Consider the following 20,662-nt stretch of genomic DNA (forward strand, 5'->3'; position numbering starts at 1 on the left):
TTAATTAGGTACCAGTCCTATTGCCTAGTATTTAATTTGGAAACTGTTCGTCGTGGTATGGGCAAGTATCCTTGTATAGAGTTTGTAAATAAGTGCGAAATATTTTAGGGGGTGGTTTCCGAAGTTATTTTGTGAACAAAAGTTTATATAAAGGTAGGTCGAAATATGCTTCGTTTCCAAGATAGTGTTTAAATTTTAATTTTTTATTTGTTTTTATTAATTATTTCAGAGTTTTAAAGATATTGACTCGAAATTTGTTGGTTGTATTTTATTTAGAAATATTGATAGCAACCAACCTACCTACTATAATAATAATAATAATTTTATTCCAAGGGACTATACAAGATAGTATGGGAAACAGTCAAAGTGAGCGAAAAAAAATTGTGGATAATAGAACAAAGAATGTACATTTTTGTGTAAAATGAAATTTTACGTTATACTTACCTAATATAGGTACCACAAAACTACGCTTAACCTCAAAAAAGTTATGTTATAAAACGTCACTGAGGTATTTTTGGGAAAACAGATATAGCTCTAAAATTCGATATTAAAAAATAATCTTTGACGCCTAGAGTCTTAAACACAAAAGACGACAGACCCATGACAATGTCTGTGAATACATTTTATTAAACGCAAGTCGTCGGTCGGAAATGATGAACGGAAAATAAACAACCTATATTTATCCATAAATATTAAGCAATTCTATTATAACTGTTAATTGAGATCAGGTAGTTATGAAAAAACAGAAAAATGAATCGCTTCGTCCGCTTCTTTTTCCCGTTTTTAAACGACGACGCCTTCGATTAATGTAAATATTAATTTGTTCCAGTCGAGATGAACTTAAAGTTACTACTGATCGCGATATACGTACTACAAATAACACAATGTGAAGTGACACCCACTGATATCACATCTACCTTCATGTCGATTCTCAACGAAATAAGCAGGATTCTCGCGCGATACGCCGACGGGCCAGATTTCAACCAGTGGTTCGCATCACAACACTACACTCATCCTCAAACAAGTAAGTAGGTATCAAAACATAAATAATTACTTACGCAGAGAGAATAACTTATTATATTGTGTACGAGTACGTATGTGTATTTACGAATTTTGTTTAAAAATTACACCTTCACTTTTTGCAGTAAAATTTGTAACATTATCTTTTTCATCTCGTTTCGCAGACCAAGAATACGATTTCATCATAGTAGGTTCAGGATCCGCTGGATCGGTCCTGGCCAACCGTCTTTCCGAGGTGTCCCACTGGAGGGTGCTGCTTCTCGAAGCCGGGGTGCCGGAGACCGGCCTAATGGACGTACCTCTGTTCGCCACTGGCTTCCAGAACACCCAGTACGACTGGGCCGACGTCATGGAGTTCCAGCCGGACGTTGCTACGGGCCTGGATGACAATAGGATGGCTTGGCCCAGAGGCAGAGCCCTGGGGGGCACCACCACCATCAACTACATGATCTACACCAGGGGGAACAAGTGGGACTATGACATGTGGGCGGCGAAAGGGAATCCCGGTAAGTTTTTTCGGTGCTGTCCATAAAGCTTCGCAATTCATAGTTCTCTTTTTATTGCTATATTTTTTATCAGTGTACGATAACCCGCGATTTATCGTGTTTTACTGAATTCATTTTTAATTTAATTTAAGGTTGGTCCTACCGGGACGTGCTGCCCTACTATCTCAAGTCTGAGCGGGCCTTGCTGAGGGCCGGCGACTACCGCTTCCACGGAAGAGACGGCTACCTCAGCGTGGAGGACATCTACCAGTCGCCTCTGGTCCGCGCGTTCGTGGACGGGGCGCAGGAGCTCGGCCTGCCTTTCTGGGACTACAACACCCCCACGACGTCGTTCGGAGCCTCCACCATTCAGGCCACGACCAGACGGGGAAGGAGGCACAGCGCGGCGAGGGCGTTCCTGTGGCCAGTGAGGATGAGATCCAACCTGGATATCGTCACGTCGGCCTTCGTGACGAGGGTGCTAATCGACAAGCGCACGCGGGAGGCTTACGGGGTGCGCTACGACATGAACGGGAAGAAGTACACCGCCGTTGCCAAAAGGGAGGTCATCTTATCCGCAGGTACTGTCTATCATTTTTACGAATTATCTCCAGAATTACCCCAATTAAAAAAAATTAAAATTGATTACCTAAACAATTCCGGCGCTAAACTGAACTATTTTTTTTTTTTTTTGTCTAATATTAAAGGGTACAATGACAAATTTTGAAGCATTTTCTTCGTAGATTACGCATTTTTTATAAATAGTTGCGTGATTTTTAAGGTTTTTATCAAATTACACAACTTCTAAATAATTACCAACGGAGTGTCGTGCAGGTACTTTCAACACTCCCCAGCTCCTCATGCTCTCCGGAGTAGGCCCGAAGCACCACCTAGAGGCACTGGGTATCCCTTGTCTGCAGGATTCGCCGGTGGGCCGCAACCTGCAGGATCATGTGGCCTTCGTCGGCCTGTCCTTCCTCGTCAACGTTTCCGTCAGTCTATCCGTAGACAAGATACTGGCCGGAGTTCCTCAATTCGTCAACAATGGGACGGGACCCTTGACGAGCTTAGGAGGCGTGGAGGGTATAGCATACATAAAGACCCCCGCGTCCAGAGATCCCCTGGATCAACCAGACATCGAGCTCCTCTTCATCGGCGGCACCCTCGCCACCGACTACGGGCTCTTCACCAGAAGAGGTAAAATAGTCATTCCCAATTGACATAAACAAATATCATAGTATTATATGCTTCAAAAAAATTTCATTCAATTTTCGGTTTAATTTGGCATGTAAGAACACGATTGCGTTTTATGCTGTTCGCTCTATGCAGGATATTTCGCATAAGAACCGACACAGAGCAGGAGCTTATAGGGGAATCCAAATTATGCTGATTTAACGCAACTTACCTTTATACTAAGCTGTACCCCAGCCCTGGGAAGTCTTGAAAGTGGGGTTTCAAATTTAGAAAAAAATCAATATCTCAGTTATACTTGAACTTAGAGAAACCAAATTCGGTACATGGTGTGAGTGTACCAAGAGAATTAATCTACAGTAAGTAGAGTTCGATCGAAGCATTTTAAAGGGTTGATAAGGGATGATGCACCATTAATTGTGATATTTTTTTAACCCGTTGGCGGACTTAAAGAATTATTACTTTATTTTATGGGCAATTTAATTTTAAAACTTTTCTTACTCTCGTTAGTTTTCAAAAAACTTTGTCTTTTTGACAAAAACTAATAATATGTATTGTAGCTGTTATTTAAAATCATCGAAAATTCAAAAGTCATTTAATTTTAGTAATAGTTGTAGCTTAGCTTAGTAAGTTGCGCCAAATCATCAGATTTTGGGTTCCCCTAGATGCCCCTGATGTATGTCGGTTCTTATGCGAAACACCCTGTACATATTATTCACAATATGTATATTTTGTTTTTCTCGCTAATATTCTTCATGATAGATTGCTTTCGCACTTTTTCCACTGTTTCGTAACATGTGTACAAGAAAATGTTCCTACAATCAGCACCCGTTGAATTATGACAGTTCGATTGTTTTTTTCACTCGTTTACTAGAGTGTGTGTATAAGTATTATAAGACTATTGCGTTCTGAGTGTTTTTTATTTATTTATTTATTTATTTATTGAGCGTATTGGTTTTTTTTTGTTTAATTTATAGATACCTATGTAGTAGGTATAATTTAATGCGTGCGTATATGTATAATATTTTTATTTATCTATTTTTATAGATACAAATCTTGTGTAATTTTCTAAATTCTGTAAAGCACAGATCTCGTAAAGTGTCGTTTTCTATAACTGCGTTCAATATAATCGATCCTCGCAACAACCCCAACAAAAATAATATCTGTATCTTAATTAATAAATCAATTAAAGTATGGAAGTAGCAAAAACATTTCTAGGTAATCTAAAACAACCACTCATATAGGCTTGTATAATCTCTAGGTATGAGAATTCGAGATCACGTCTACGACAGCGTTTTCCGGCCCATTCAGGGCCTGCACCACTGGACCGTCTTTCCCATGCTGTTGCACCCGAGGTCTGTCGGCCACCTGGAGCTACGATCGGCGAACCCCTACGACCGGCCTCTCCTCTACGGCAACTACTTCACTGATTCGGACGACGAGGACGTCAAGACGTTGCTGGCGGCAGTACGAGTCGTGCAGAAGCTATCCGAAACGGGTCCCTTCAGGAGGTACGGTTCACGCCTCAACCCCAGGCCCGTGCCATTGTGCGCCCGCCTCGTCTTCGACAGCGACGCGTACTGGGAATGCGCGCTGCGGGCGCTGAGTCTGACGCTGCACCACCAGGTGGGTACGGCTAAGATGGGTCCCCCCGAGGATCCGGCGGCCGTGGTTAACGGCGACCTCCAGGTGTACGGGATTGGCAGACTGAGGGTAGCGGACTGCAGCGTCATCCCGCACGCGCTCTCCGCCCACACCAACGCGCCGGCAGTGATGGTGGGCGAAAAGGCTTCGGACGTCATCAAGAGGTTTTGGGGGCAGTGAAGTGATGATAAAAACTATTTAACCCTATGGAAGAATACGCTATAGGGCGAAGGTCACACACAACGACTGACCAGGAACTTTTTAAAATGTACCTATAGTCCATCTAAACATCTGTGAGAGTTAAATGACATATCTATCATCATCATCAGCAGCAGATTACAAATAATCGATATTTTTCTTTTAATAAAGCTCCAATATAGTCATGAAAATTTTTGTAAAATTACACACATCAGATCCCACACACCACAGTGATGGATCACGTATAAAATTACGTCATACAAGTTACATCTTTTTTTTCCATACTTTTATATTTTTCCAAGACAGGTTACGACACCTACAGGTGATACCTCGGCCAGTGAAATTGTCGAAAATATCTCGTTTTTGCCAAAATTTGTTCAGTAAATCCATTTTTTAACACGAATTTCGATTGAAAAACGAAAAAAAAATACTTTTTGGATTTTTTTTTGGATTTAACCCATATTTTGGCCACAACATGGTCATAAAAAAAAAAACAACAAACAAAACAAAAGTTGTAGGGTGAAAAGGGGGCTATCTTGACATGCCCTTGACTTATTCAAAATTTCTTCAGAAATCTGAATTTTTTTTTTTATTTTACCGAAAACAAGCACCCCAAAGGGAATAAAAAGCTACTACGTCCACGTCGTTATTCCTGGGTAGTGCTAAAAGTAGTTAATGATTATATAGTTTTTCGACGTTAATCTGATTCTTGAGATTAAGTTCATATTTTATTGTAAAACTTCCCGCTCTTGCAATTTCCGAGGTCAAAAAAGAGGGTACCATTTAAAATGTTGAATTTGATCTTCAAACGAACTTGGAGTCGAGGTCATTTCAAGATAGCCCCCTTTTCACTCTACAACTTTTATATGAAATATTTTTTTTAAAAAAAGTGATCCCAACAAGACACTCCGTTGTCACAAGATTCTTGTTTTTTATATCGGTTAAATCCAAAAAAAAAAAATAGTTTTTTTTTTCGTTTTTCAATCGAAATCAGTGGTAAAAAATGGGTGTTTCCATTTAAAAGAATCAACTTCCGATCTAAAAATTCCACTTCCGGTCTAGGCCGGAAATCATAATATGGACCTCGGTGCCCTACGATTTTTTTCGAAATAATCGAGTCCAACCGAGATATTATTTTGTCTCAAGATAAATGCCCTACCCGGTATATGGAGATTACTGATTTATATTGATATATCCAGAAACACGTCATCAAATTTATCAAACAATAGATTCATATCAAATTCCTGCAATTTACTACTTGCACAATATTGTAAAATAGTCATATATCCATATCTCATCGTATTTCGACTATTGTGGTTCTCTGTGCGCATTTTCAATCCATAAGTCTGGCATTTTAAATAGCTTTTCCAACTTGACCGTACGATATGTAGAACATTTCAACAAGCCCTACATAAAAGTTGTAGGTATTGTATTGGTATATTATAGTGATTTGTATTTACTTTCCTTCAAATTAGATAATAGGCAACCAGTTATACGACAATAAATACAATACAATGGCGTTTTAAATTGACAAGATATAGCACTTTTAGTAAAATTCCTTTAATTTTTCACCCTGTTTTTCCCAGTGAAAGATAACGGAGAACATGTAAACATTAGAAAACGCTCCTTTCCCTGTTTTGTCCGACAAATTTCTAAAAATTGTGATTAATGCGTCTGGTGACAGTTTCCTAGAAGCATTCTGCGAGGTGTGATTATGTTTGTAGTATTTGTAGAATGTATTTTCTGTATGTCCAACAAGCGTGCACAATTCAGGAATCATTCGAGATAAAAAAATGTTTTCCTTATTTTGAATGTATTATTGTCAGTTGTCTTATAAGTACCCCAAAGAAAACTTATATAATTGGTGCAATGAAGAGATATTGCTTCAAACTTCTAAAATGCTGGACAAAAAATTGCACACATAAACGCTTAATTTAAAGAAATTAAGTGATCGTTCATAGAAAATATTATCCACAGGCAGCTTAAGATCGTTTAGGACATACATATAGAGCTATTTTTTTGACGAATTTTCTCTTTTTCTTTTGTCAACATGTCAACGTTGCATTTCTGGTAACTTTAAATAAATAACAGATAAATGAAATGTAATTGAGTAAACGGTTCTATAGTTCTAAGTAACTACTTTTTTAACTTTTTAAACATAAAACAAACGGTTGAAGACAATGATAAATAATATGTTGCCACACCTTAAAATTAAGAGTAAGTAAATAGTCAAAGAAACAAATAAATATGTTCATATTTTTCTTTTTATATGTTCACATGTAAATAATGTAATAATCCATTAATGATCATACCTACTGTTTCAAAACCTAGTCTCTAATCTAAAGTAGCTACCTATCCTGTGGTAAAAGGTGTACCCTCGGGTATACCTACCTAACGGATTTCATCATGACAATACGAGAATATTATATAAACAAATGTAAATATAGACTAACTACGTATTTATAATTTGCTGCATTTCGACAGTACAACTAAGTAGTACCTACATATTTAATAGTTTTTAAAATATTTAATTAACTATATATGTACACATCTATACATCTAGATGCGGGTTAAAATAAATTTTATTCCATATCTTATTTATGGAAAAAAGAAACAGATGCGCCCTTTTACTGTAAATTGTCTAAAATTTTGACGTCTACCAGAAAAACCACATATTAAAACAAATAAATTAATTTCGTTTTCGACAATGAAGATAACCTTCCACAAAATGGAACATAGCTATTATCCTATATTAGTGTTAATCTGTAACAAGTGAACCGAAATAGCCGAAAATAAAACAAAGTGAACTCCCATTATTCCTTGACCTTTCAGAGACGAATTGTCCGACTCATAGGCGCCTGAAAGCGAAATTAAATCGATTAAGTAGATTAGGCGTATTTGATAATTTTTCGTAACAAAAAGGGCGTACCTATCAAAATTTATTTAAAGAAATGTCGATGCACACGACATTTACAAGCCACAGAACACCTCTGCCTGTCACACAATAATTAAGTAGGTAGGTATATAAACAGAAACGTAAATTATTGTAGGTACGATTTAAAAGACGATTACGGACGACAACAAAAACATAACCTAGTACATTAGTATATGTATATACCTACCTCAGCTGCACACGACCTTGTTTAAAATGCATTTGCAGGTGTAGGTCCAGGTATTGTTAATTGCAAAAGAAAAAATATTGCACGATAAAAACCACCGATTGTGAAGATTTGTTTTACATGCAAGCGGTCGAAAAGAAATGATCAACATAGGTACCTACTCATCTGAGAAACTCGGATGAATTTCAAAATCTTCGATTTTGGGTGCGCCTACTTATAGTAGATATAGGGCATCGTCGCAATTGTAAGGGGCCCACCTGATTTTTAAATGGAATTCAAACGTTTGAAATCATTTTTCTTACTAACCTGAAACTATTAGAGCCTCATTTGGTCCTACAGTGTGAATATTTCCCATTCTGCAACGGTTCACCAATACACTTCACTATACACCACACACGATCACAAATATCTATACAACTTTATATCAATTTTACTAACTAAAAACAATACGCGAGACCGCTTTTTACACAACAAACGCTAATGCGCCATGTTAAATCCCCCCCCGCTAACGCAAGCGTCTATTGTTGCGCGTCGATTGGTGATTGTTGATTGTTCCCGCGTCGCATTGGGGATAAACGATGTTCATTTATTTTTCCTGGAATTATTTTGATCTACTACCTTCTAAGAACAACGTAATGAAATAAATAAATGTAAAACTCCAGATCAACCAAGATTTTGGAATATTTTTCTACATTATTGATTAACTACTAAACTAAAACGCTATTTATCGGCGTCGCGATGGGGCTGTGTTAAGCACAGATATACGTCGCAGGCGTCGCCTGTTGCGATTAATGAGTCATAACGTGATCGTATGGCTTAGACAAATTCGTATGACTAAGGAGATCGTGTAGCATTGTGTTATACTTTTTGTTTAAAAAGTAAGATTTTTCATGTTTTTGTATTAGATGTTGTCATATTTTAACTTTTCATTTGTTAATTAAGCTTTGTAGATAATTGAGTGCAAGTAGAACTATCTAGAAATTATTTTTTTCACAAAATATGTCAACATAACCTTTAATTGAATATTTAGTGATGTGAAACCAATATCTAACAAGGTTTGTTTACTTTACAACTTTGCGTCTTGCTTTCCGATGGCTAGTTTTTCCACGTGATGTGTACTATGATCTAAGAATGGTTCAATTTGTTCTAGATGGGTGATACTAGTGACTTAGATAGACAAATAGAACAGCTAAAAAGATGCGAGATTATCAAAGAAGCAGAAGTGAAAGCTCTGTGTGCAAAAGCCAGGGAAATATTGGTGGAAGAGAGCAACGTGCAACGTGTAGATTCTCCTGTTACGGTAAGGTTATCGTAACAAACAAACAAAGTGGCGATCCTAATAACCCGCTCCTTCTAGGTTTGTGGTGACATTCATGGACAATTTTATGACCTGAAAGAACTGTTTAAAGTAGGCGGTGATGTGCCTGAAACTAATTATTTATTTATGGGAGATTTTGTCGATCGGGGGTTTTATAGTGTAGAAACTTTTTTATTACTTTTAGCACTTAAGGTAAGTGTATAGGTGGTACAAATATCATTACATTTGCTTATTGCATTAATTTTAGGTTAGATATCCAGACCGTATAACCTTGATACGAGGCAACCATGAGTCCCGCCAAATCACGCAAGTGTACGGTTTCTACGACGAGTGTCTGAGGAAATATGGATCCATCACGGTCTGGAGATACTGTACGGAGATATTCGATTACCTTTCCCTGTCTGCCATAATCGACGGTAAGATATTTTGTGTTCACGGTGGGCTGTCTCCCTCCATTCAGACCCTCGACCAAATCAGAGTGATCGACCGCAAACAGGAGGTTCCCCACGACGGGCCCATGTGTGACTTGCTGTGGAGCGATCCGGAAGGTGCATTCCCGAATAATTCACATCACGCCTACCATTTTGACCTTCGTTTCTTCTTGTAGACACTCAGGGATGGGGCGTGTCTCCCAGGGGCGCCGGTTACCTCTTCGGGTCTGACGTAGTGGCGCAATTTAATGCCGCCAACGACATCGACATGATCTGCCGAGCCCATCAGTTGGTTATGGAAGGGTATAAGTGGCACTTCAACGAAACCGTTCTCACTGTATGGTCCGCACCCAATTACTGCTACAGGTATGTGCCGATTCCACTAATAATTATTGTGTGTGAGTCTCATTTTTTGGCGATTTTCGCGGAGAAAGTTCTTTTTTTTTGTATTTATGTGTATCATTGACGGACCCAATCGGAGTGCGACAAAGCTGCAGTTAAAGATTTAGATAAAATTTTAAGAATTCATATTTAACGTTGATCGATATTTAAAAAGTTCAAAATCAAATCAAACTTTTACTTGTTTTTGGATGAATTTAATATAATAATAAATGAAAATCCAAGTGAATATTTGGATCCTATACAGTGTGTTGCAAATGAAAGGAATAAATTACTTTGGACAAAAATCCTGAAACAGGTCAATCTTTATATTTAAAAGTGCTTTAATTTTTCGCAGTGAGGGATCACGGAAAATCCACATCGGAATGTACCTTTCCTGTTAGTGTTGAGAATTATGTAAAAAGTACGTAGTAATTGTGATCAATTCATGTGTTAATAGTTTCATAAAAACATTCGGCGGGGTGTGATTGTGTTTATAGTACCGTATGTGATTTTCTGTACGTTCAAGGAGTGTGGAAAATTCAGGAAACGTAACGATAAACGTGAGAGGTAAAAGTAAACCTTTTTACAATTCGGTTTTGTGTACATGTTTTCATAAGTCTTAAGTACATAAAAATGTTTAACAATTTTCTAGACACAAATCCAGAGTGTGACAAGTATCGCAGTTGAATATCTTTTGTTTTTCCAAATCTTCCCTACCGCGCCATTATTCCATGGCTAGAAATTGGCCTCAATGATTTGGGATCGAGGGGGATTTTCCCTCTTTATCCTGCCTCATCTCGTGTAGGCCTGGACAGCCTTCGTAGGCGGGCCCCATCCGTCGTCTACCCCGACCGCAAATGCGGCCGGTGTAGGCGCTTTGTGGGACCTCCTTTTGTCCTGGCTGGGCCCCGCCGGCTAGGGCCCTTTCTTCTGGCGCTCTTCTTGCTTTGCCGGCTCGTCTGTGTAAACCCCGGGGGTAGTGTCATGTTTATGTGTGGTATGGTTGGGTAGGGTAGTGCGGCTATGCAGCCTGGGACGCGCTTTGCTAAGGTGGCCCTTAGCCCAGCGCGGGAGGGGAGGGGAAAGGAGGGTATGGGGTCTTCCCTACCAATCACAGCAAAGCACCTTGAACAAAAAACGAAAATATTTTGAAATTATAACAATATTAATTATTTACATTTTCCCACTCTAAAAATAGAAAAAATATCGGGAAAAAATATTTTATATTTTTGATTCTTCTCTTCTACCTAAATTATGTTATACTTAAAACAAAACTTATTTTTCTATTTGTATTTTTACTCAAATATTCAGTTTGATAAGCGGGCGTATTGCCAATTTTATTCATGAAAGTCTCTAGATATAAAAAATAGTATTGTTGATTCAGAACAAACGACACTATCTGCTCTCTATTGCCTTGAAAGTTTTAAAAATAGCCTAATGGCTACACATCTGGCTTTTCAGCTGTGATTTATTGCCGCTACTTTTGATACCAGCAATCTATTTTTCTAAGGTTCAGTCGTCCCGAAGTGTGGACTGACTTTTTACTAACTTAACGTTTATTCTGTTCAGAATGAATGAAATGCTAAAGGCATTTCAAACATTCCTCACATTCAGGACGTTGATTGGAATCATGTCCGAAAAGGAAATTAAAACTTAGAATCTAATAGTTTTCCATGTTGAAAAGCTTTATTCCCACGAAAGATTTTAAATGTTTTGTAGCTTACCCATTCAAAGCTTAGTAAATAATATCAACTTTATATTGTGATGGCTGATGACAAAATCCACCTTTAATACCACCACAGGGCTAAGTCCAGCTTATCTTTACTCCTCTTAACCCAAAATTGGTTACAATTAACAATGTACTAAAATGTGTACACACAAAATGCGCTTCCACTGACTGAAACAAACAAAAAAGTTTGTAGGTACAAACAAAATTGAAAGAGGGCAATAAGTTGTACGCGTATGAATATTCTTTCTGCTTTCCAACAGATAGTGTAATAAAAAGTATTATAACAAAATATGATTGTCAATATACTACTGAAACGATAACTGTAATTGTAAACTTTAGCCGAATTATATGTAAACGATCTTGCGAACATCGCCGTCTAATACTTACAAATGAATTTATTACGAATATAAAAAGTACAAGTTTGGAGACAAAATGCACAAATACTGATAAATGATACTTAAATACTTAAATATTTTCAGGTGCCACGGCTACAATATTAGGTATTTTGTTATATTGTTTTTGTGAGAGCGATAAGAAAAAATTCTTTGCTGGTACAATTTTCTCACAATTTTCATTTTGCGGTTTTGTTCTCTAAATGATTATCGCCCTACTCTAACAGTTACTGTTATCAAAAAGGATGTACTAGATCAAACAGGTCTTTTGTCCTGAAAAATATTTGTTTAGTACCATGCTTACTATTTGTCACTTCAGAAAAAAAATATAAGGCTTTTTTTGGTTGATTTTATTTTGAAAATATTAAAAATTTCAATGAAAATATCTTGTATTTTTGTGATGTAAATACTTATTCGTCTTTTCACTTGTATTTGCAGTATTTTGAATAATTTAGGTTTAACAATTTTATCAAATCAACAAACAGTCAAAATAGGACGATAGCGGTTTTAAGGTTGTTATGTCGTGGCTGATGTACCTGGTCGCCTCGAATTACAGACTTATATTGCACTTTCTCGGCTGTACATAGGAATTTTTGAACCCCACCATGATGTCCATTTTGTTTCTTGTTGTTAGCTCTAAAGGGCGTTTAAAACAAAAGGCTTGTTTGATCTAGTACATTTTTTTTACAACACTAAGTGGAGCGATAAAACTGTATGTTTTATTGGTTCTGATAACAAGATTCCTCTGTGTCATTTGGCTGAAAACTATATCACAAAATACCGAATTTTGTAGCTGTGGCACCCGAAATATTACTTCGTATAATAGACTAGGCGGTATCTGTTTTGGTTTGGGTGAGTCGTATATCCACGGAGATTTTTGGCTTTTTGGCTCTCAAATATCACTAGGAATGAAAATGTTTCTATGCGCATAAAAAAAAACGTGGGCTTAACTTTTGGCGGCACAATATGTAAAAAAAATCGAAAAATGTCATATTTTTCTTCCTATTTATGTATCTTTCCAAGAGTTGATTTTAGGCAAAAATGGAAGAGGAATAAAATGTTTTTAATTAATTTTTTTACAAAACAAGACTAGTTACAAATCGAATGAATCATGATTATTATGGAAAAAATCGCAAAAATGGGATTAAAAAACAATACTTTTTAGGGATTTTTTTTGGGGTATTTAAATTGGGTATAGGACCTTTATACTTGGCTCAAGAAAACTTCATGTTATGTAGAATCATCACAACAAATTTCCAATAATTTTGCAATCCATATTTTGAAAAAAAATTTGCAAATTTTCAAGATTTTGCACAGCAATAACCAACGCCCTTAGATACTTGAAAATTTAATCACATATAGAAGGGCTTTCAAGCTTTCAAACTTTTTTTGAAAAATTCGCATCCGTCAGTTAGGAGAGCTCTGGCGCTTGTTTAAACATTGGTCGAATTTTTGTACTTATAAACAATTAGAATAACTTTGTTCAATCAATCAATCTAATCAAATTTTTTAAAGCAGGTTTTAAAAGTTCTTGGAAAGACGCTTCTTTTAAAAAAAAACAGATCGATTGGTCAATTAGTCACGTAATTATACCAGATCAAAGTTAACCGTCATTTACACAAAATGTACTGGGACATCCGGGTTAATTTTTCGAAAAATACCTTTGGTATTCCGAGTTCTTACCAGGTCTAAGTTTGCAATACTTTTCTTCATTGGCAACCTACTTTAAAACGCGTTTAAAGTTATTTATGCAAGCGAGAAATTCAAGAAAATCGTTCGGGTGGTGGTGGTGGGGAAGCAGAGAGCGCAGCCGCTTCGGCCTGCTTGAAATTCAATCGGCGAGTTCAAAACCATGACACGCTTAACAAATTTTTAATATCTCAGCTTCTAGAGGATGATTTTTCTTTTAAATCGATGTCTTGCGATTAAAAAAAAACAATTAGCGTATTTTCAAATGCCTATCATTACTAATAATTATTGGTCTTTCAACAGTCCGATAATTATTTATCTTTAAATTTCCTTTAATTATCAACTTTATTTTTTTATTGTATCAAAGGTAGTGCATAAACTTATATACTGTTTATCAAGGATCAGAAATAAATTTATTTAAATATTCTAAAATTGTTTAAACGACAATTATTTTCAGAATATGTTGAAAATTAGTAATTAATTATATAAAAGAAATGATGATTAACATAATTTCTTTTGTGATTAAAGTATAATTCAAATATTATTTACTGTTTAAAATATAAGCAAATGAGAAATTAACTCATTATATTACAAAAATACAAAATTATAGTACAAAAATTCGACCAATGTTTAAACAAGCGCCAGAGCTCTCCTAATTGACAGATTCGAATTTTTCAAAAAGCATTTGAAAGCTTGAGAGCCCTTCTATATGTGATTAAATTTTCAAGTATCTAAGGGCCTTGGTTATTGCTGTGCAAAATATTGAAAATTTGCAAATTTTTTTACAAAATCTGGATTGCAAAATTATTATGCAAAATCTATCGAACCGATTTTGACGAGATTTGTTGTGATGATTCTACATAACATGAACCTTTCTTGAGCCAAGTATGAAGGTCCTATACCCAATTTAAAGACCCCAAAAAAATTCCCTAAAAAGTATTGTTTTTAACCCCATTTTTGCGATTTTTTCGATTTTTAGCATAATAATCATGATTCATTCGATTTTTAACTAGACATGTTTTGTAAAAAATTTAATTGCAAACATTTTTTTCCTCTTCCATTTTCGCCTAAAATCAACTCTTGAAAAGATACATAATTAAATAAGAAGAAAAATATGACATTCTTCGAATTTTTTTAACATATTGTGCCGCCAAAAGTTAAGCCCACGTTTTTTTTTATGCGCATAGAAAAATTTTCATTTCTAGTAATATTTCAAAAACAAAAAAGGCAGAAATTTCCGTGGATATACGATTCACCCAAATATGGATTCTTTGAAACAGATACCGTCTGGACCATAAGAGAAGTGATTTACATGAATAAAAAAAAAATCTTGCCGCCATCTCATAAGCTACAAAGTTTTTATTTATGTCTAATTTCTTGAATATGGCTAGCCGTGGGTTGGCATACGCCCGCCTTAACCGTAGCCTGTCTACTTTTTACCGTCCTTTTTTCAGGTGCGGCAACGTGGCCGCCATACTAGAACTGAACGAACATTTACAAAGGGACTTCACCATATTCGAGGCGGCCCCACAGGAGACCAGAGGCATCCCCTCGAAGAAACCCCAAGCCGATTATTTCCTGTAATGCATACTTTTAGTGACCCGTAATAGCCCTATTTCACTTTTAATCACCTTGCGTAAGAGCGAAAATTTTATTTCACGACCCTTACGTTCTCTGTTGAATCTAACGTTACTTTAAATAAATGAACAGCTCCCTTCGGGGGAACTCCCGCATTCTCCTCGCTAATCCAGCCGGCGGGCATCCAACTGCGCCTTAGAACGAAAGACTGTCCACCTGTCAGTTAGTTTGACATTTGTCCGCCAGATTAGCGCCGAGATTCGTCAACTGTACATATAGGTTAATTGTGTTTCATTATTTTGTATGTTACTGTGAATTCTGAAAATAGAGGTATTGTTTTGTAACACGCATTGTTGATTATTTACCGTAGCGAGTCGTTGTATTGGGTCGTGGGACTGGACGACCCTACCCGAGCGCAACCGCAGAAGCAGAACAGTCAATCGACATTGTACAACCGAATCGATAAGATAGGGATGTAATATTGTAAAATATACTGCCAAATACATTTTTTTATATTAAAAATGGGTGTTGTGTCCATGATTTCAGACAAAGTTTCCCTTAAGTAAGAAAAAACTGTTCCAGTATTAATAGGAGGTGGGTGGGAGCACCATTTATATATTTCGAATAATGTGTGGTGCACATATAGCGATATTAACACTCCTCCTTCGTAAGTTAAAATAATAAATAGGCTCTATCCGTAAACTGGTCGTTAACGAAGGGGGCGACCAGCGCACTAGCTGGAATAAGAGCACCTGAATAGAGTAATTAATTATGTACGTCATGTCGTTTACACACCATATCGGTGCTGTGTATGGTTGGCTGCATACGCGTAGGAGCTGTAAAATTTAAATAAATGAGATTAACGATAGGTGTCGCCACGAGTCACCCCTCGACGTCACATACGCCATTTTGATTGTATGTCACAAGGACGTTTTCGTGTGTTATCTATTTACGAGAAGGTGGCATATTTATTTATAATACCATTATCTTTATTATCTTATCTCGAGGGAAATGGTGTTATCATTTGATCTAAAAGTTTAGGCGCCTATTCTTTATGGTAAATACAGAGTAAGTACCTATTATATATTCCCTTTTCACCTGCATTTGACATTTCACAATCTAACACTTTTCTAAGGACATTTTTGTAAACAAATTCGTACCGTATTTTTATTTATTCCTCCTCAGTACTCAGTGGCCGAACTTGTTTACTCGAGAAATCTCCGGGTTATAGAAATTAACGATTTCCCTATGCCTGACATTTGAAGATGTGTAGTAATTAGTGCACTATAATATGAGATAAAATGCCCTTGTCCAAGTTTCTGTGGTAGTGGCACTGATTTCCTTTATAGATTGCAAATTGTCCGTCCGTCACATTCGGCTCCCTAATGAAACCAACATATTTTTATTTTATAGTAGGTATTATTGACAACACCATGTACTTTTTGTAAACAGTGATATTTTAAACCACAGCACAGAAATTCGTTAAAAACTGATAGCAAGATAACATGAAAGTCAAGGTGAAAAATAAAATGTATTATTAAATTTTGCGCGAAATACGATATGTGCAAATTTCAAGTTAACGATAAAATTGTGTAGGACAAGATTTGTTATTGCCTATCTCAATGTTAGAAAGTGTTTATAACGGACCGTTCTTGATAGTGAAAAGGTTGTTTTCTTTCAACTTTTTGTAGTAATGAAAACATGATTAGCATATTTCGTTAGATTTTGAAATTTTGCCAAGTGTTGTTATTAAACAGTCCCGATCTTGCTGAAGTGCCAGTTATTTTTCCAACACCACACTTTTTATTATTCCGTATATTGTGCCTCAAGTAGCATTGATAATGTTTATAAAGGGAATGTATCTACCAGATGATAAGTAAGTAAAGAATGATATGAGTAGCGTAGGGACACAATCAAAGTGTTAATTGCATATTATAACCTCTCGCGACTAATATTTGATTGGTCTTATCAGTAATATATTTTTTTCTGTATATATTGTTTGCTATCAACCAAAAATTATAAAATATGGTTAAGTAAATGATCACAAATATCTAAAAAATTATAAAGTCGATTCAAGGGATTTCGTCAAACCTTGGGTTGAATCATAAATTTTGTATCAAATTCAAATAAATGAATTTTGGTTATGTCTAAATAAAATAAAATCAGTCTTGTTATTGGACGTTTTTTTAACTTTTTCACATATGAATTTTTTAATTTTAAAAAGCTGATACTTATTTTATTACTATTTAACGGTACATCAATCATTTTTACCGCTCTCAAAGGACAATGGATAATACCGATCAACCAAATTCGCTATACCATGTGGACCCCATCTGCATGTACCCACTACAATCCACCGATACCAAGAACCTACCATTTGGCCTCCTGACGGGAGAAAATAAAGTGCATTGCGGAAAATCCGTGGACGGGGCCATTCTTATCACAAACTACCGTTTGTATCTCCAGAATGGCAAAAATCACTACCATATTCCCCTGGGCCTCATCGAAGTCGTTGAACCCAGAGAGCTGTTCTACCTTCACATCGGCTGTAAAGATGCCAGAACATACAAGTAAGTGTCAATTTACGAAAGATCAAATCAGGTTAGGTTAATCAGTTAGAAAATAAAACTTAATCCGAAAGGATTAAGTTTTATTTTCTTCGAGAAAAATTCTCTTCATTCAAAGGTTTACTTTAGAATTGATTATTTAAATGGAGATTCAAATATACAAATATCATTTTGTGACAAAATAGATTTATTAGAGAAAAAATGGTACTTGAAACAATAATTTGCAGTCTTTTCATTAAAAAACCAATAACGTTAAAGCTTTTATATTAAATTATGAATATTATTTTTCATACATGCCTATAGTTTACGGTTACTTGCTATTTGTGTTTCTCTAGGTCTTTACAAAACCGTAGACTAGAAACAATTATCAAGAGAATGGCATAAATTTATCACTAATTAAGATGACATTCTTATACTTGATCTTCTTGATTTATAATTATTGGATACGATACAAACCAAAAAAATGTACCTGGGTTTATGTATATTTTGATATTCGGTAAAGGATTTATTATAAGAATTAGAGAAAAAGATATCCATACAAAATTTGTAAGACATTTCCGATCTTTTGGCCCCATTAAAACCAACCCATGGACTTCAAAGATTTGTAGAAGCAACCCATTCGAAAGTAACATGCTAAAAACTGTTGCCTTGCAATAACAATAACCCTTTTCTAACATGTTGCGCTTGTGGTACAGTCTTCCATCACAAAAACTGGGTTTTCATGGAATATTCATATTTGAGCGTTACCAAACTCGTTCTTAAATATCTCAATCAAATTTTAATATCATTTCAACCATAAGTATTACATTAAAAAGGGCAATATTATAGAAATTAAGCCATTTATAAAATCTTGACAGCAATTATTTATAGCAAATGTTTTGACTTGACACTTTTCACATTCTGTCGTTTGAAATGTAACACCTCGTCATGCCCTATTCGAACACCCTGAAATTATGCTGAACACAAATTGCCGCTCGGGCACATCTTGTAAGAAAAGTAAACATTGCAGCTTATATTTAAATATTGTTACATAAGATTTGTTTTTAAATGGTTACAATTCACTTCTGGCCCCATCGATATTTATCCAGTTACAATTGAATTGGATTTGGTTATGTAATCGCGATAAAAATAAACTTTGAACCTCATGCGGAGCCCTGACTGTATCAAAGTGACCTTGGTGACCACTTACAGTAGAAATATACAGGGTGATAAAATGGTACTGTTTTCATTTTGCATCAAAATGATACTGTTTTCATTTTGCATCAAAAAAATCTCTCCCTCCCCCTGTATTCGCAGTTGACATCTCACAATTTTCTACCATGTTTCACGAGTTTAAGGAAAGTGGAAATTTCAGTTTTTTTTTGCCTCAGTAAAATTAATGTTTTGAGTTCAAATTTTTATGAAACTTGTCAAAATTTAACGTCAGAGTAGATAACTTTGCTCATTTAAACAAAATAATGAGCGTACCAGTTTCTATAACTAGGAGTTATCTCTTGTTTAGAATAAATAATGGAACGTTTATAATAAACAGCTTCGGAGGGACTGTTGACTCTGTCAGATCAATATCAAGCCGTGACCTTTTCTTTACGTCATTCTTCGTAAACAAGAGTCGTTAGGCATGCCATGAAAATTATATAGATCTGTAACTAAGATTGTTCTAATCTTATGTATAGGGTTTTAATTTCCAGGCCGATTCCAAATTAATGTGAACCAATTGTTACACCCGTGCGTTACATCTATATAAAATTCTTATTGGCCTATTAGAAATTACAAAGTTATTTTTATAAGGGTTATTTTAGGTCTTTCAACGACGGGCTTGAATTCCTAAATTTGTTAACAATAAAATAAAGTCGATTTCTACACTTCTAAACTTTCTCGTGCTCTATTGTGACATCAGAGCGGTTTTACCCTTGTAAGTTTAAACAATCGTGGTGGTCACATTGATGGGGACATTAAAGTCTATTTTTAAATTGGAAAATGTTTATATACTTTAATTGTTTGGCCGGAACTTGTATAATTATGAGGAAGTTTTCGTCTTACATACAAGGTGTGGCGTTTATAATCTAAAAAAATTAAACTACAGTTTCTTAACGATATTGGTAATAGAAAAGTCTTATACGAAAAAGTTCAATTTTTTTCTTCTGGTAAATTAAAGTTCAATTATGGATCAAAATATTTTCTCTGCTGTAGACCAGCCGCGTAAACAAATCGTCATTGAAAGATAGAAACATACTTTTCAATTTTTGAGGAATTTTTCAATGCAACTACAAACTAAGAAAAATAGATATTTAAAAAAAAACTGATATTTTCTTATTCGCAAACAAAACCACACCATAGGCATCTGCAGTTGCCAACTGCGTGCACTAAACAAACTCCATTGAAATATGGAATAAAATGAAATAAAACACCATTTCTAGAGAAAATGTTGATATTGATCCCCATATTATCGCGGTTACAGGCATGGCACCGACACACCCAATTTTGGCGAATATTTTCCCAAATTCCAGGTATTCCCCTAATTGTGCCAGCAGCTTCAAGTATACGGTTTTGCTATTTTTCCATCGTAGCAATTGGAGTATTGTAAACCAATGACTTCAATTGACTCCAAAGATAAAAGTCCATTGGAGTTAGATCGGGTGACCGAGGTGGCTACGGCACAAGACCAAAGCGTCCAATTCATCATTGAGGAAACATTTCATTAAAAAGTGTCGTTACTTCTCGATTATTGTGTGGAGCCCCATCTTGTAGATAAAACAAGTTTGCCCGAACTTGTAATGCCACATCGTCCAATAATTCAGGCAACCGGTTCTCCAAGTCAGCATATGTTGAACCATTTAGTCATCCCTCAATGAAATAGAGACCCACAAGTACGTCGTCTATTATGCCAGCCCAAACATTTACCGAGAACCGATGTTGAAAA

The 20,662-nt window shown here is 35.9% G+C and overlaps 3 protein-coding genes across 5 annotated transcripts in view; 2 read left to right on the plus strand and 1 right to left on the minus strand.

The window, feature by feature from the left end:
* LOC108909647 (flotillin-2) overlaps positions 1-8,189 on the minus strand; it is a 309,055-nt gene extending 300,866 nt beyond the window's left edge. Inside the window, exon 1 of the mRNA XM_018714036.1 lies at positions 7,964-8,189. Coding sequence (XP_018569552.1) covers positions 7,964-8,012 — 49 coding nt within the window. The 5' untranslated portion in view covers positions 8,013-8,189. The remainder of the gene's footprint in view (positions 1-7,963) is intronic.
* Positions 8,190-8,309: 120 nt separating this feature from the next.
* On the plus strand, positions 8,310-15,519 carry LOC108909648 (serine/threonine-protein phosphatase 4 catalytic subunit). Of its 2 annotated transcripts, none has more exons than XM_018714038.2 (6): positions 8,310-8,535; positions 8,808-8,957; positions 9,015-9,167; positions 9,223-9,523; positions 9,583-9,772; positions 15,052-15,519. In XM_018714038.2, exons 2-6 carry the CDS (start codon positions 8,808-8,810, stop codon positions 15,179-15,181), a joined length of 924 nt encoding a protein of 307 aa, XP_018569554.1. In that variant the 5' UTR covers positions 8,310-8,535; the 3' UTR covers positions 15,182-15,519. The 2 variants fall into 2 exon arrangements, with proteins under 2 accessions (XP_018569554.1, XP_018569555.1); XM_018714039.1 differs by lacking the exon at positions 8,310-8,535 and adding an exon at positions 8,566-8,712.
* A 576-nt stretch (positions 15,520-16,095) lies between these two features.
* LOC108909653 (myotubularin-related protein 3) overlaps positions 16,096-20,662 on the plus strand; it is a 35,361-nt gene continuing 30,794 nt past the window's right edge. For both annotated transcript variants that reach the window (XM_018714043.1, XM_018714044.1), the window contains exons 1-2: positions 16,096-16,243; positions 17,458-17,745. In XM_018714043.1, the coding sequence (XP_018569559.1) occupies positions 16,230-16,243; positions 17,458-17,745 (302 nt within the window). In that variant the 5' untranslated portion in view covers positions 16,096-16,229. The remainder of the gene's footprint in view (positions 16,244-17,457; positions 17,746-20,662) is intronic.

Source organism: Anoplophora glabripennis, unplaced genomic scaffold (genome assembly GCF_000390285.2).
Source record: "Anoplophora glabripennis isolate ALB-LARVAE unplaced genomic scaffold, Agla_2.0 scaffold529, whole genome shotgun sequence".
NCBI classification, from domain to species: Eukaryota; Metazoa; Arthropoda; class Insecta; order Coleoptera; family Cerambycidae; genus Anoplophora; species Anoplophora glabripennis.